The sequence below is a fragment of the Sprattus sprattus genome (genome assembly GCF_963457725.1).
Source record: "Sprattus sprattus genome assembly, chromosome: 3".
NCBI classification, from domain to species: Eukaryota; Metazoa; Chordata; class Actinopteri; order Clupeiformes; family Clupeidae; genus Sprattus; species Sprattus sprattus.
Window position 1 is genome coordinate 41,450,925 of NC_137922.1, and position 18,043 is coordinate 41,468,967.

Sequence of the window (18,043 nt, forward strand, 5' to 3'; positions counted from 1 at the left end):
ACCTGTCCATACCCCATCTCAATAAACTCCCGAGAGGACAGACATGTTCATAAAAAGGACTGATGACGCAGACACGTCTTTCAAGGACACAGCCGACCGACAGAGATTTTAGCGACTGATTGTTGTACTGACATGGTTGATTAGCTGAATCAGGTGTGTCAGTGTGCCTGAGGACGGTGAGGACCTGCGGATACATTTAGTCACTGGGGACATTGTAGGTACCCATTCTGCTCACTGCTAGCCCCAAGTGAATGTTGATTGTGGATCTTACGTTCAGAGACGACTTTTCATTTGATCTTAATCCATTCATCTGCCACCAGCTTGTGCACCTTTAGAGGAAAGGGGTGGAGGACTCATGGACGGTGGTCCTCAAGGAAGATGTTCCACCCAACTTGCACCTTGACACACACTCACATGTTCTGCATTCAGACTTAGTGGTGGTCAGATGAGTGACAGGTAGTGCTAGAAGTTACCAACGTCACGTTTGCAGGAATAAGTGAATGAATCAATAGATTAATGAATGAAGGGGGAGTAATGAATGAAGATACTGTATGAAATGTTTCAGTAGGGGCCTAGAAGTGAGCATTCACAGCAGGATGCATTTCACCTCACCAGTAAGTAGTTAATAAAGAACATACGAGGATTCACTTTTAGATATTCCTGTATGATGGATGATACCTTGAATGGATACAAATTACCTTACAGATACACTATGACCTAAACTGCCTAAATTTAACTTTCTTTAAAAAGCGGCACTTTATAGACACTGTATTTATGTTAGATGTAAGTGCCTATTATGGATTTTGCAATACACATTTGAATTCCTTAGGACTTCTCTAGTACTTTGGTAGAGTTGATGTTTAATTTATCACTTTAATGATGCCTTGTAGCAGCTGCCTAAACAGATAATCTGTTCCCCTGGCAGCTGCTACAAGACTAATTGTTAGGTACATGCCAATGATGATATTGTATTTTGAGCTCTCGTTTGTGGGCTGACAATCATCCTTAGAAAATACATATTGTGCATGATCTGAGAGTTGGGTTTGTGATTATTTGACTTTATATGTAATAACTTAATTTGACGAATTCCGACCACAATCACCAAGTATTGGAAAAGAAACTTTTATTGTAATTTTACTCATTATACTTGTTATTTACAAGACTAGACCGTCAGTATACAAGGACATGCCGTTCTGCTTAGCATGGTACTGATGGTACACTTGGAACTGGTTCACACCTCTTTAGCAGGTAAAACAAAGAAGAAATATTGCTACATTTATAATGCAGAATAATTACCTATAGAATGTCTCTGTTATACATGGGTTTGGTGAAGTACAGTATGATAAAGCACAAGGCTGTAGATGTTTACAGTATTGAAGTACTTAACCATTTTCTATCTTACACATCAAGTGAAACTGCAAAACTAGAAGGACTGTAGATGAATGAATATGAATGGAAGTCTCTTGTGAACCGTAACAGTAAGTAGAAACCAAACGGTACACCAATGTATAAATAACTTAGGAATGTAAAATCATCCATGCAGATACTAAATGCTACCAAACACTCGTTCACACACAGACAATACTCGTGATCCTCAAGGTCCAGAAGAGAATCTGCTTGTTGGGTCTATGTGACCAAGAACTCTGGGGTTTACAGCCGGGTGTTCAAGAAATGTCTGACGTCCAGACTAAGATGACTGCTTTACACAATTCATTCTCAGATCAAACTCACACATTTTCATTAAAGACCTCCATTCCCTAACATAGCATGCTGAGAAACAGAAATGGGGTTCAAAACATACAAAATATAACAAAACTAAACCTATTTGCAACACAAAACCTAGAAAAATATGTTCAAAGAAAGTAAAAAAAACACACTTACAATTAATGACCATGTTTCCCTCGGCATGCTATAAGCAGCATTCATGGGAACATCAACAGCAATCCATTGAAAAAGTAACACTGAAAAAATAAACAAGGCAAATGATAACTACATCACCCATCACCCTTCCACCCACTTTTGTAAAAAAACAAAACTAGATCTTTGAGTCTCCACATTTCCCCCTTTGTATCACACATGAAACCTTGCAGACAGAAGAGCAGATGTACAAACTTCTCAGTGTTTCTCACCCTCTCCCTAGTTCTCTCCCCTATTTATGTGTCAAACTGATTTGAGGCGCTGTGATTGAAGTAGCTTTCCTGAGGACCTGTCTGCGCACTTCTGCATCTGGTTGTGTCAGCAGCTCAGCAGTCTCCTGTTTGTGATCACACTGCTTCCTTTAAACCCCACGTACAGCAGTCCATTACCCCACAGGTTAATCATAGAATTTGAAACCAATCCAAATGAAATGATTGTGGCAAATCGATGCACTTCCCCGCAGGACCCTAGACCTGAACAGAGAGGAGCTTCTTCCGCCTCACTACAGATGGCACGATGGTCAGTGGTCAGAAATAAATCCAGCCTCCGGTCATCCGGCCAGTGGCCTGCACACTCTCACAGAGACTATTACATAAACGCAAAGCCATGCTTGTATTAAAGATCGTTATCTACAATGAGTGGACTATGTTCAAAAGAAAAAAAACAATGTATTCCATTTCCATGAATACTACCTACAATGAAAATTGTGCAAAATGCAAACCTTTATATCAGTATGACCTTGAAAGTCAGCACCCAGTAAGCTTGCAACAGAAATTAAAATAAAAACCTTTCAGAAAATACCCTACATAACTGTCTTAATGGTACTTTGCACAGCCCACCACCACTTCCTTTGGTTTTCCTTAAATGAGTGAGAGCATCCCCTCCCCTTCCCCACTGCACTCAGGCTGGGCCAGTCATCTGTCTGTTGTGATTTTACTTGGCCTAGGACAGTGATGGATTTACGACTCACATGAGCATAATGTGAATTGATTGGCCCAGTGCTGTGCTTGGCTGACAAGAGAGTTATTGTCAGTGCGTCATGGGATTCTGGAACGGTAGGAGGGGAAAAGATACAGCCACACACACATACAAAGTGTGCCCTAGCACACACAGAATCACGTAGAACTGATATTAAAACGCCAGTCTCTAAAAATACTCTCTGATAATCAGAATGGAAAAAAAAAACTGTAAATATAAACAAAAGATGCTCACTAAAGAACGGTAACAAAAACAGCAGTACAACGAAAAACCAGACACACAAACTATCAGGCGTCTGTCTTTCTATCCTGAGCTGCCATATAACATGGAAGTCTCCAAATCTGACAACAACAGGATGCAGGGGCTTGAGTGATTGGTGCCCCCGGCGCTTTAGGCAGAGTGGCGGAGAGACAGCTGTCTGCCTACACTATCCGTCGGGGGCCGCAGCGCTTTAGGCAGAGTGGTGGAAGGACATCGGCCTGCCTGCACCATCAGTCGGGGGCCCCCGGGGCTTGCAGGCTGCTAATGACACGTCACGCCAGGGCTCACGACCCTCCGCACAAACCCCCGCTGAGCGCACTGCTGGACCGGCCATGATTGATGCGCCAAACTATCCTTACAGACGTGTAATTTCCTCTTTAGAACGGGTGCGTTTTTGTTTCTCACTCGCATTTAGACGGGAATAATTGATCAGACAAGCATTGATTTCTGTAGCTATGAGCCCTTGAGACATCTAGGAAAACATTTGGCTAAAAATTAGGATGAACGACGCATCATTAATTCTGGAAGCATCCAAATCAACAAAATCAAAACTATGAAACCAGAACGCTAAATTAACATGGCTATAAATAGTTTGTACATCCAGGTTACAAACCCATTCTAAATTGTGCCAACTGACATCATATTAAAGAACAGTGTAGAACAGTGGGGACCCACTGTCGAAAGTACGTGGGCTCTCCCAGTGTACAGCCTGGACGCCCTCTCTGTCACCCACAGAGGGTGAAGTTAGACCCAAGCCAGTGCGAGCGCCTGAGCGTGTACCCAGCTGAGCACCATCACACCCCCTAACTTCAGGCACTACACACACACACACACACACACACACACACACACGGACAGGTATCCAAGGTTGGGTGACGACACCCTCAGACGTACTGTGTCATAACTGCTATGTATTGATCCTGGCAAACACTTACACACTGAAGATCTACAGGGGCTGTCGTTCATGCAGAAATACTTGTGTTGTGGTACAATACAGCCAAGGGCCATTTGTGCATACATGGATCTCAAAAGCCAGCACACCTCAGCTAGTGCCACGCAGGACAACTGTGTTTGTCTAGACAGAAGCTGAAGCTGGGAACGACGTGGAACTGTGATGGTTCTGACCTGATACAGCATTAGCTACCTATCAAGATGGGTATTCACCTCTCTTTGGTTAAAACATTACTAAGGTGTGTTTGCCTTCCTCTTTGGTAGGACTTGCAATAAGATCCCCCCTCAGCTGTTCAAATGAACCAATTTTAGTGTCACGTCTTTCTTTTTCATTCATATTTTCAAACTCTTTGTAGTGGATAAGAACGTTTTACTAAATCTTAACATAGGTCTTTATAGGGATTTTCACTGATGTTTGTATGTTTTAAAAAGCCTTAAAAAATGAAAACAAGGCCAACCACAGCAACAGAACATCACTGCAGTTTGAACCCTCAGCACACAAACTGGATAAATAAAGAAATAAAAAATAATCAAATCTCTTCCTACATCCTTGATCCATGGATCTGAAAGAGCTGCAAGACAAAGAGCAAACACAAAGACACTCGTCAGAAAGCTGTACACACCCACTCCCGGGAAAACATATTCCTAGTTGAAATCCACAACACAGCAAACACAAAACCTCACTGTAGCATTATAAAGGCTACTGCTCTGAAGCTGTTTGTGTGAATCAGACAGCTGATGAAGCAAAGATCACTTTTTCACAAGCGAAAGGCATGTTTCGAATGACAGTGCAGGTGAAAATGGAACATTTGAGGAATGACAGTGAGTTTACCGAGCGCTTTGATGTGTGTGTGATCTGGTTTCATGACCTCCTTAACCACCCCCACTAGGCTTTGGGTGATATCCTGCGAGGCCATCCACACATGTGTCTGGCTTTGGCCCCATGGGGTCTATCTGGCAGTGCTGAGGAGGCACTTGAGGGCAGGGTGTGTGCGTCCCCTTAAACCTGATGCTGAATATCTACCACACACGGATTTGCACTGTGCATGCGCAACTGTGTCTGTTGGGATGCCAGACATGCTTCCCTGTTCTGTGGGAATGTGTGAAATGTTTCTCTCAGTGTGTGAGAGAGTGTGTGTGTGTGTGTGTGTGTGTGTGTGTGTGTGTGTGTGTGTGTGTGTGTGTGTGTGTGTGTGTGTGTGGGCCCCTAGAACATGCCAGAACACTTTTCTGTGGAGGCTTGTGCTACTGAATTTCACTGGCAGTCTGACTTGTTTTTCCTTGAACCCTATAATTCAGCTTTTAGTCAAAGTCAGCTATATTTTTTGGGAAACTCAATAACATTACATTAAGGAGAAGGTAACCGCTACCAGAAACTTTGTTTCAATTTCCTATATCTTTGCAGTGATGAGTAAAACTCGTTGGCCTGTTTATGTTTTTGGCTATTAGTAAGACTGGAATGTAGCGTGGGGCACTGCCTCTCTAGACCTGGGGGCAGATCGAGATCAATGTCACACTGTTACAATGGGGCAAAATCAGCTGAGCACCAGCATAGGCGAAAAGAAAGGGAGAAGGAGAAATGGGAAAGAGAGAGAGAGAAAAATAAGAGAGAGAGAAAGAGAGAGAAAAATAAGAGACAGAAAAATACGAGAGAGCGAGAGAGAGAGAAAGAGGGCTCTCTGTGTCACAACTTCTGTATACAACGGGTCTCTCCCATGTAGTTAACAGGACTCTTAAGGTCATGAGGGAGCCCGGGCCTTATCAGGAAACCTTTTGGCTTGTTGTCTTTGCTCTTGAAGTGGGCCTATTTCTACCCCATGAGCAGGAGGTCGGTTGTTGTGACAGAGATTCCATTCTTTTTGCATCTCAGCTAATATTAGATATATACTTGTATATGTTTGTTTATTTGTATGTGTTTGCGTACGTGTATGTATTTGGCCTTACAATAACACCGAACCATTACTCAAATGAGCCAAGGACTGCCAAAATGTGATTGACATAAGCTATTTTTTCCGACTATGCATGACAGAAAAAAAGATTTAATTCCATTGCACTGTATATAAAACTAGTTTAAAATACGACTTACAAAACATGTTTCCTTATGTTTTAACCTCATCATAGCCCACTGATTGGAGCCGTGCACAGCCGCTGAGTGTAATTTTATGGGCGGGTATCAGGCTAAATACAACGTAATCCAATGACAGAGAGAAGCCCGGCAGCCTCCGCACACCCACCCCATCCCTACTGCAGGGATGACTCACCCTTTTCCCAAAGAGATGCTCACAGTTCCAGCCCTGCTCTGGCATTCCCCCCCACACACTTTACTGAGGCATGAGTATCCATCTGTATCTATCTGAGGTGGGACTGATCACGAGTCCTCTTGTATGGGACTCTAGACTGGTGTGTATTAGTCGGTGAGCTCCGTGTACAGAATGAAGAGCACAACTAATGTTTGTAGATCTGAGCACGCAATGTGATGAGATGCTTTTTTTTGGTTACAAAGAGACACATGGAAGACAGTTGTGGCTTCCCATGTTTGGACTCAGATGCCAGATACAGCCACATACAACATCTGGAGCATCCTCTGGTATCCATCCTTGCCTTACAAATGTGTCCCTGGGTCGGTTTAATTATTTGAGGATATTTGAGCAGGGCTGGAACAGATGTCTCAGTATAATTCAGCTCTCTAGGAGGAGGGCTCCAGGATCAGGGCTACGGTGCTACAACTACAGCTACAGCTACGTCTACAAAACAACCAAGCACGACTGCAAGCATGCTGGGGGTCGGTCCTCACCAATCCGTGTGTGTGGGGAAGCACGAGTGCTCTACAGTGGTCTGCTAGTCCCTAATCCACTCATTGGGGGCGCCATTTCTCTCCCCTTCCTCCTCCTCCTCCTCCTCCTCCTCCTCCTCTCTCGCCGCGTCCTCCTCTTGTGCCTCCGAAGGCTTGTCACACACAGACACAAAGACACAAACACGACAGGACAACAGAGAATGACGACAGGACAACGAGAATGGAGAGAAGTCGGATGAGAATTGCGAACAGTGAGGGAGCGGTGGGTGGGTGTGTATGTGTGATGTGAACAGTGCAGTATGCGATGAATGTTTAATGAGTGGAGGTGTGACTGAATGACGAATTATGTGTTTTCTTCCAAGTCATGAGGAAACGTTAATACGGTTCCTCATACAGAGAGCCTCACATGGAGGGATGAGTATGTGAGCAAACTATGATGATTGTTGATGACCGCTGAATGCCTGCCCGCTCTGCCCAATGCATGTTTAAATGTATGAATGTGTGAGTGGTTTTTTGTCTTGGTATGTAACTGTGTGTCTGTCTTAGTGGCCCCTTCTAAAACAACTTGAATCGATTAGAGGAACTTATGCCATTCTGTCAATTAATCTCAAATCACCTTGTTTCTCAGCAAACAGAAAGAATAGAATCGCTACTTCCTTTTGTACATATTTGCAGGTGCAGATAAGATTATTTTCAGGTTCAATAAAAGCAAAACAAGCTCATGTTTTATAAGCATGATCAGCTGTCTGTGTGTGTGCCTGTGTGCTTGTGTCTGCTTGTGTCTGTGTGTGTCTGTGTGTGTGTGTGTCTGTCTGTCTGTCTGTCTGTCTGTGTGTGGGTGTGTGAGTGTGTCTGCGTGTGTGTGACTCCAACCTTGGTCTTGTGGGTCTGCTCTGTCCCCAGGCCACCACCAGGTGTGTGCAGCTCTTTGGACACGACACATAGGAACTCAGCCTGGTCCTCTGTCCCATAGCTGTACGATGAGCCGATGTTCACCATCTATCAACAGGAGGAAGATATATATAGAGAGAGAGAGAGAGAAAGAGAGAACCGAAGAGCAAAGGAGAAGGAGGGAGAGAAAGAAAGACAAGGAGGGAGAGCGAGAAAGAGATAGTTCCCTGTCACAAGCAGTGCTACATTTATCTGCCACTCTATAGAGATCTGGGATGGATTAAACAGGGAAATCAGTTTAAAGTCAGACTGGATCAAAACATTTCACACAGCAACAGCTTTGAGACCACCTATTCACGTAAAACGCACTGAACACTGGGTAGGGTTCAAGGGGTTTATGTTGAGGACGTGGACAGTAAGGAAACAGAGAAAAAGGGGAAGGGTGGGGGGTCAGGGGTCAGGGGGGGTCAATCAACTCAGCGTCAGTCCAACCCACAGTCCAGAGCAGTCCGGGGCGGGGCTTTCGGCAGGAGCGCACGCTGACCTGCTCAAACTTCCAGCCGTCCGACATGGTGGAGACCATCTGCGTCAGCTCCTCCTCCTGACACTGCAGCACGCGGTACACGTGTTTGGGAGGCACATGCTGCTGGATGGAGGAGAGAAGAGATGGAACCCAGGAGAAAAAGGAAAGAAGATGGAGGACGGATCGGAGCAAGAGGAGAAGGAAGGATGAGAAATGAAAAGAGGGGAAGGTAAGATGAAGTGAAGTAGGGTGGGAGGATTAAGGGGAGGATGAGTATAGATAGATAGATAGATAGATATATAGATGAGTAAAGAAAGATAGATAAATAAATATAGAAAAGTAAGTAAACGATAGCAATACAGAGAGAAATGTACGTAAGGTTCAAAATAAGGATGAGATAGCATGAATTGGTGAAATGAGAAAGAGAGAGAGAGAGCGAGAGAGACATAAGGAGGTGAGTTGCGGTTGAAGAATGATGCCGGAGAGGGAAGAAATAGCACCCAGCAGGGGTGGGGGTGGGAGCGAGAGCAGAAGGGAGAGTGGGAGAGAGTGAGAGAAAACGAGAGAAAGGGAGAGAAAAAGAGAAAAATAAATATTATTACATAAGCCTATCAAGAGAATCTGCCATGATAATCCAGTAAAACACTAGTGAGCTCAGCCCTCAGTCAATTGCGCGCAACACAAAGACACTCAGCAAGAGGAGGAAGTTGCACAAGGATCCATCTAAGCGCTTTTTTATTTTTAGACTTTGCAGAAACGGCTCGTTTTCTCTCCTTTCGGTCTTTTTATCTAATTTCCCCTCCCACACTCAGCCTCAGCGTAAAAACCACCAGTGGCTTTCTGTTCCTCCACATGACTTAACACAGTGAAAGGGCAAGGCCTGGCAAAACCACATTAGCAAACATCTTCACATGTGGTCAGAAGTCACACTTATTTTGACACAGTGGATCTTTCCAAACATACTTCTGCTTTCACTACATTGGCGAGTTCCCCTGTGGCCCAGGAGGGGGTTATGCACAAACAGGTTTCACCTGTTGTCAGTGTGTCAGATATTCCGGCTGGATTCTATCACCATGCTGAACATTATCATTCTGATCTATAACAGCCTCTTCACAGATCTATAACAGCTTGGCACACTCGCTGGGTTAGCTCAAAACGCAGGTCCCACCGAGATTCGAACTCGGATCGCTGGATTCAAAGTCCAGAGTGCTAACCATTACACCATGGCACCCCTCTGCTGGCCAATGACCACAAGTGAACTCTGGTCACACTGCAAGAAAATGGGACAGCCAGTTCAGGTCATCAAATCCAATGGCCCATGGTGGTTTAAAAATGAAATGGCCCATGGCGGTTTAAAAAAGAAAAACGTAGGTCCCACCGGATTTGTACTCAGATCGCTGGATTTAGAGCCCAGAGTGCTAACTAGGGATGCACCGATCCGTTATTTGTATCGATATCGATATTGAAGACTTTTCTAGATCGGGTATCGGTGATAATTAAAAAAAATAAATAAATAAATGTATGTATATAGGTAGTGTATTATGAGAGCACGTTGCTATTAGTAGCGATTAGCATGCTAAGCGGAGATTTAGTTATGTCCTGATGTTGATTCGCTGTAATAAAGATGGGTTCATCCTGTTAAGATTTCGACTGGATGAGCTATGAATGAGATTCATGTTGCCTTGTGTAATCTCCACAATTATATGTATCGAGTAATATTAGTTGTGTAATTGTTATTGTGTAGCAATAACTCATGTTAAAGTAATTCAGTGCAGTGCTAATTAGTCCCCATTCTCATTGCAGACACACACATATGTAGGATCACAATGCATCGTCATGTAATGGAAATTGATGAATGCACATTAAAGGGAGATAAAGAATACTGCTTTGGTAGTCGTGGGTCTTTTAACAGACTAGAACCAGCAAATACATTAACAGGTCACCATGCTGAGCCTCTACAATGTAACGTAAAAGTTGACGCTAGCGGATATATAATTGCTAACTAATATGAACACTAGCGCTAGTTAGAACGTACATTATTTGTGATTATTTTTAGCCTATGTTATGAATTGATAGTGATGACTAGACATGATGTTAAGTAGCAAATGAGCAAAAAATGCACCAAGATCTCATGTCATGCACTCCTCATTTCTCCCTCTCGCACATGTGGTCACACACATACACACAGTTACCATAGTTCTGCGCTGTTTTTTTTATATCGGTATCGGATCGGTACCGGCCGATACTAAACCTCAGATATCGGTATCGGTATCGGAGGTGAAAAAAGCGGATCGGTGCATCCCTAGTGCCCGGCTACCCCTGATGGTTGGTGACCGAAAATTAGCTACAGTGAAACTGCAAGGAAATGGACAGCCTGTTCAGGTCACCAAATCCAATGACCAATGGTTGTTTAAAAATCCAATGGCCCATGGTGGTTAAAAAAAAATTCAGGTCCCACCGAGATTTGAACTCGGATCGCTGGATTCAGAGTCCAGAGTGCTAACCATTACACCATGGCACCCTCCTGCTTATTATACCCCTTTTCCACCAAAGCTGGTTCTGGGCTGGTTCTGGGCTGGTTCCGGGCTGGTTCTGGGCTCTTTGGTTTTCCACCGAAAAAAACCTGGCTCCGGTTCTAAAAAACAGGTTCCAACTCAGCACCAACTTTTAGGTGGGCCAGAAAACAAGAACCAGTGACGTCGCGGTTCGTCCCTGGGTTATGGGCGGAGCTACCCCACCAGAAACAGAAATATCCGCCGCCATTTTTTCCCCACCGTCAACTGAGTGAAAACGGTGAAAACGTAAATGAAAAATCCAAGGACAACAGACCAAATAACAAATTAAAAATAATAAAGAAAGCTTTCATTCATCAAAATGGTTTGGTTTGTCTGCCTAGTATACATTGACTCTTTCAATCGGACTTGTTTTTTGTGTTTGTTATCACACTTAAAATTAGCTGTTGACCTAGCAAGTTTGTGTAGCAGTTAGCTAACTAGCACTACCTGCCTTGAGGTACTGCTACAGTTGTTATGCTAGTCAACCATCATGAGTTGCATTGCCTTTCGTTTGATCTACGTGAGGAAATAGAAAACCCGTAGTTGTATCATTAACTGACACCGTAATGTTCTGCTGATTTTGTATTGTTTGTACTGAAGAAGACGTGCCACTTGAAAACATAAACAAAATTCATGTAGCAGCTTGCTAGCTAGCTGCCGTGAGGTATTGCTACAGTTATGGCAACTAGTAAGCATATATCAGTTGTAGCTAGTCAACTCCCGTCAGTCGTTTGATCTACGTGGGAAAATATAGAAAACCCATTGCCAAGTAAACAGAACATTAACTTAAGCTTATATGGTACTGCATGGTATTAAAAAATGAAACACAATAGAAGTTTTATCGACATTTGTTTGCTTTCTCCCTGGAAGAAAACCACTCGTGAATAACTAGTAACATGTCAAAACATTCGAAAATGTTCAGTTAGGACAACGGAGCAGTGTTGCCAACTTTTCTGTGAGGAAAGTAGCCGTAAGCTCTCTGAAAAGTCGCCAGAAGTCGCTAGATGACGTAATCAACTAATTTGCATAATATGTAAATAAGCTGCGGATGCGCACAATATGCAATTCTGACGGGGTAACACTAATATTTTTCCCGCGAATACAAAGTTCTAATATGTTGCTGTTATTTCGTCAGACTGCGCTATGTGAGTGGAGAGGAGACCATGACAGCCCTCGCTGTTCTCAGCTCTCGTGAGATCAGTTGTAACATGAACTGCAGAACAGGATATGTGAGATGCTTTTTCAGTGCTTTGTCAACACAAAAATCCACCAAATGACCCAAAAAAAAGTCGCTAGATTTGTCGCTAGTCGCTTTTTGCTAAAAAAGTCGCCAAGGGGGTCTGAAAAGTCGCCAGATATAGAGACAAAGTCGCTAAGTTGGCAACACTGCAACGGAGGCGTATGACGTGATTTAAAGACGTAGCTAGCCCTACTCTGGCTCTCAGTCGGTGGAAAAGCGAGCCGGTTCCAAGATAAGAACCAGCACCGAACCGCATAAGCACCAGCCCAGAACCAGCCCAGAGCCAGCTTTGGAGGAAAAGGGGTATTAGTGACTGAAAGTGAGGTCGAGTCACACTGCAAGGAAATTGACAGTCTGTTCAGGTCACCAAATCCAATGGCGGTTTAAAAAAAGGACCAGGATCCTCATTAGGTACCTTAATGACCTGTTTGTCTCAGTGGAAAGCTGCCCTTGTGCTATTTATTGCCTCTACTAAACTTCTACCATTGATTCTCCATTTGCCCCGTAAAGCAGCAGCTGGGAGCCGTTACCTGGGTCGTCTTACTGTCCCGCTCCAGAATGCGCTCCTTTATGAGTTTAATCAGTGGCGTGATGTTGTAGAACTCGGCCTCCTCCAAAACACCTTGATAAAACAAAACATCAGTATACAACAGCATTAGCATGAGAACAAAGGTGCACAGACTCAGTGAGTGATGTATTCAAACATGTAGCACTCCTTAAAACCATCACACACAGAGACTGCCTTACCCTTAATACAGAGACTTATTAGAGATTATATATCGGTAAATATAGTTTACTGACAAAGGCTCATATCTGAATGTCCAATTTTGTGTTACACAGACTGAGTTGATCTGACCAGCTCCTATATGAATCCTGTGCTCTGTATGACTATCACAATAATGGTGTCATGAATAATGCAGTAGGTACTCTAAAGTGTGAGACCTTCCTCTGCCAGCTCCTTGTTGTAGACCAGCTTGCCATGTCGCAGGTAGTTCAGGATGGGGCCAAAGTAGGTGGGGTCCCGGTCGATCACATAAGCGCCTGTGTCATCCTTTGAAGAGAGGCATAGGGAGAGAAAACACAGTCACCAGTCTATCTGCCATCCCCCCACACACACACACACACCAGAGCAGAGCTGCGTTACATCACACACTGTACTGTGTGTGTCCTCAGGGATCTAGCTCACTGAGTAGGAGAGGAGAGAGCTGATTTAAATGGATAAGTACAGCAGTGCTGGAAGGGAAGAGAGAGAGAGATCGAGGGAGAAAAGGAGGGAGGGAGAAAGAGAGAGAGAAAGATAGAGAGAGGGAGATGTGCGAGAGAAAGCTGGCTAAGAAAGCCTTGTTTGTGTCGTCACAGCGAGCCTCATTGTGACCACTGATGTGTGTGTGCACGTCGGTCTATGTGTGTGTGTGTGTGTGTGTGTGTGTGTGTGTGTGTGTGTGTGTGTGCACGTCGGTCTGTGTGTGTGTTTGTGCACGTCGGTCTGTGCGTGTGTGTGTGTGTGTGTGCGTGCGTATGGCTGAGTGACTTAGTGCTGTGAGGGCCAGTCAGCTCTCTGAGCTACTCAGAGCCTGATGCACGCACTACTCTTGGCCTTTTCGAGGAAGATAAGGGCTCGCCTTTCTCTTTCTCTCGTATTCGCTCCCTCTCTCCCTTTCCACATCTCACTCAGCCCCCCCTCTCTCTCCATTACTGTTCCACAGAGTGCTTTACACAGCCCTGCCCCAGGTACCTCTCTTTACAATCACAGAAAGACAGAGATTCAGAGATGGGGTGGGTGTAGCAAAGAGATTAGATGCTAGGGGATGGGGTTGATACACTGTAGTATCATCTTGCAGTGGCAAGAACAGTACCATATCAAATGTCATGCATCAATCTTTAATTTTTAAATGAACAATGCTCTGAACATGATATCAATGTAGTGTAATGAACTTCTGTTTTATGTCTGCATGTTACTGAGAAGTCATAGTAGGTCAAATTAACAAATCCAAAAAATTATATATTTTGGAAAAACTATCAACATAATATAGTGGAACGTTTCATTCCTTGACTGAGGGAATACAAAAACACGTGTCAGAGGGGGAGAGGTGTTGGAGGATGATGCTCTGAACAGACCTGACCTGATCTGGCCCTGGAAAAGTGGCAAGGATAAAAAAAAGCTTGAGGGAAAAAATGGAGACAAAGTAATGGTAGAAAAAGAAAGAGAAAGACAGAGACTGTCTGACAGAGACAAACTGAAACCTAATGGAGATGGAGCGAGCAGGGAGAGAAGAGAGCTTGGGGAGGTTAGTGATAATAGATGGCCTATTGCTGAAAGAAAGAGTGCAGAAGTCACATGGCCGTGCCATGACAGGCTAAAATAGCGTCTGAAGGAGGGACAGAGAAGGGTGAGAGAGGAGAGATGAAGGCAGAGAGGGAGACAGAATGAGAAGGACCAGGAACAATCGATGGGAAACAGCAATGCGAGGCCACATGCTGTTTTTTATAAATGTCTGAAAAGATGCTCTATACAGCAGCAAACAGACGAAAGATCTTTTGTACACACACACACACACACACGCACACACAAATCATATTCTTGCTGAATAGAGGATCTTGCCTTGCATCTATCCTCATACTTTCACATATACTGCCATCCTGCACATGTAGGCTTACAACAAGAACAACAACAACAAAACAAGTAACCATTGTACAACCTCATAAGAGTTCCTTCCTGATTCACTCACTGACTTATTCAAACACAACACGGCTTGTCGCACCGCGACACGACACGACACGACAAGACACGGCACAACACAACCTACCCTAAGGAGAGGAACTATTCTGACTGGTGTGACTAAAACTGATAGTAGGTGAGGTCTGGTGACACCTGTGTGACATTCACAGTGCTGACTCTGTCATCAGGGACAGTTTGTCCTCGCTGGCTTCACACTCTCTTTTGAGCTGCATAACTGAAAAATGTGGGGGCAGGATTTGACTAGCAAAACAACCACGCGTCACTCCCCCCCCTCTGTGTGTGTGTGTGTGTGGGTGTTTCTTTAATAGGACCACTGTTGATGGCGCACATGAGGAGGAGCATGTCGGTTAATGATGGAAAATGTCAAGTCCCATCTCAGGTTAATGCTCCACCAGGAAATCTGGCGAACGAGCCCCTATGGGGGAACTACTATTTCCCACAGGAAACAGATGCCTGGCTAAGCAAAACAATGGCCTTGTTTATGCCTTACACACCAAAAAAAAAAAAAACGAATTATCTCTCTCTATCCATCTTACAGCTTGCTGCTCCCTCTCTTCATATTATCCCCTTCTACTTACCTCATTACCTAAGCTCTTCAATTATCACCCATAAAGCTAGAGGGCGAGCAAACAGCGTTTGCTTGCCGAAGGGCGGGAGGAATCTCCTCACAGCATCTGAGCTCCACCACCAACCCACACCCCTTCCAAAACATAGTGTTGGCCATGCAGCCTGGAATTAAGGCGAAACAGATGCAAATGTACAGGCCCCCTGCACGTCAGAGAATATCTGCCATTCAAATACTACCCTGTGTTTACATGCTCAGCTGCAGGAGAGAGAGAGAGAGAGAGAGAGAGAGAGAGAGAGAGAGAGAGAGAGAGAGAGAGAGAGAGAAGCAGGCCATTTTGCAGATTCCATTCTCTGCTGCCTAGCTGTTCTGGCATGATCAAACATCCTTACACAAGTCCTGCAGGATGTGGGGGAGACTTTATTGCGGGTGCAAGTACAGACAAGTGCTGCAATCTGGCTGTGAAATATTACAGCCGCTGAAACTAGTGTTTTCCTGAGGACACTGGTTGAACGCAAAAGCCAGTGCAGGACACCCCACCCCTGGGCAATTCTTGACCTTTCCCCGGTCCTGTTCAATAATGGATGACGCGGATGTATGTTTTAAACTGGTTCAACTGCCCCCACTTCAACAGGAGGGGGCAAGAGTGACATTTCAAATGGTCTGTTTGCTCTGAGCTGGTTTGCTCTGAAAAATGGGAGGAGAGCAAGAGTGAGAGAGAGGGTGGGAGCGAGAGAGAGAGACATGATACAGAAGACGTGGGAGGCATACTCACACACACGCATATGACACTACAAAGGCCTTAAGGCAAAATAGAGACCAAATACAGAAATGTCAGTCGAGAAGATCGAAAATAGAAGGTCAAATGGGACACATCTATTTCTGGATGTTAATAAAGATGACTACTGATCATATTTGAGGGGGTGAGGCATTGCCAGCTAACATACTGTACGTGTTTCTGCTTGCACTTAGTGAGTATGGGTGTGTAAGTGTGTGTGTGTGTGTGTGTGTGACCGAGAGATTCGGAAGACTAAGACAATGTTGAAATAGTGGGTCTGAGTATGTCAACAACACACTGCAGTAAGTCCAGAGCAAGAGCTCCACAATGCCCCTACAGTGATAAAAATCAGCCTGTCACCAGCTTGGTTGCCAAAACACTGAGGGCCTGAAACTGCACTGGCACTTGTTGGCTCTATTTTGGGTCTGTGTGGGTGTGTGTGTGTGTGTGTGTGTGTGTCACACCAGGTCACACTCAGTGATGTGAGACAGAAGCTGACTTTTCCACAAACACATACACACAGCATGGAGAGACTGTGTAGGCAGTGTGATGTGTTGTAAAATACTTGACTAACAAAGCCAGGACATAAGAAGATGGACTTCAGAGGGAGATTTAGAAGTAAGTGGCAATTAAAGCCTACAACAGCACAAGTGGTTAAAAGACATTATTACAATGTAATTAAGAGCCTAGTAGAGGAAGAGAGGAGGAGGCAGGCAGATGAAACGGGAGGAACGGTAGGGAGAGTGGAGTTGAGTAGAAATGTTTTGGCTGCTTTTGTGAAGGTCATAAGTAGACTCCCTAGCCTGTCCTACTCATCGTTTTACCGAGTGCAATGATGCACGGGAAACCAATTTGCGCAAGACAGCAAAAAAAGAGAGCTACTACTCTCTCTCTCATCGGGTTCTCTCTTACACACACAGAATCAGAGAGAGAGAAAGAAAGAGAGGAAGAGAGAGAGAGAGAGAGAGAGAGGATGACGGTTAAAGTGTAAAGGGGAACTGTTTTTTTTTCAGGCAAAGGGCAAAATACATGAGGTATAGTTTGAATTAGAGTGATGCTAGGCGGCATCTGAAATGCATTCTGAGATAGGAAGCGGAGGCATGGCTACAGCAGCTGCATGAAGCTGCACAGCACGTGTGCACCCATCTGACTGAGAAGCTTCATTTGGCCAAAGTGATGCTGTTGCTAGGGCAACTAATCAATTAGACCTGGGTCTTTGCTAAGGAGTCAGACAAGATGGCAAACGGCAAGGTTTTGTTAAAAAGGAAGGGGGGAAAACAAATCAACATATGAATCTTGCCTTACCGTGTCAGAATGCAAGTCTTGCTGCTGGCACAGGCGATAGAGGAAGGAAGTCTGTTCTTTGAGCAGTGTCTGCCGTGTTGTGAGGAACACTGTGCCGCCAACATTAAGTCGGACCCATTTGCCATTGTTGGCGCTCGCTGTGTTGATTCCCGACCCGTTGCCAATGGTTTGCGTTTCAGCCCCGCTGGTCTCAGTCGCGGACGAAGAGGTAGTCGTACTTTCGGTCCCCTCGCTGTCTTTGTTGTTATTATTGTTGTTGTTATTATTGTTTGGGTTAGCAGGGAGTGTTCCGCATTCCGATATAACCTGGGACACCGCTATTCGTTTATCTTCTGTTGCCATGAGGAGAGAGAAATGGCAAAGATGTGATGCGTACCCTGGCGAACTGTTCCCACTGGCGTTACACTAGCCTACTTTGGCAACCTCCTCCAACGCTGACTTCTCTTCGACTGCACATCACTCCGCCTAGTGATCCTGTTTATGCAGTGCCGTGGTGCATTGTGGATGTTGAAGTTTTAGAGGCTGCTGAAAATTGCACATTGAGA

General features: G+C 44.6%; 1 protein-coding gene across 1 annotated transcript; it reads right to left on the reverse strand.

The window, feature by feature from the left end:
• Positions 1-4,633: 4,633 nt before the first annotated feature.
• On the reverse strand, positions 4,634-17,840 carry kctd17 (potassium channel tetramerization domain containing 17; the record flags this gene model as incomplete). Its single annotated transcript, XM_080834160.1, has 7 exons — positions 4,634-4,679; positions 6,902-7,053; positions 7,775-7,900; positions 8,289-8,438; positions 12,641-12,732; positions 13,053-13,161; positions 17,499-17,840. 6 exons carry the CDS (start codon positions 17,838-17,840, stop codon positions 6,946-6,948), a joined length of 927 nt encoding a protein of 308 aa, XP_080690286.1. The 3' UTR covers positions 4,634-4,679; positions 6,902-6,945.
• Between the last annotated feature and the right edge of the window lie 203 nt (positions 17,841-18,043).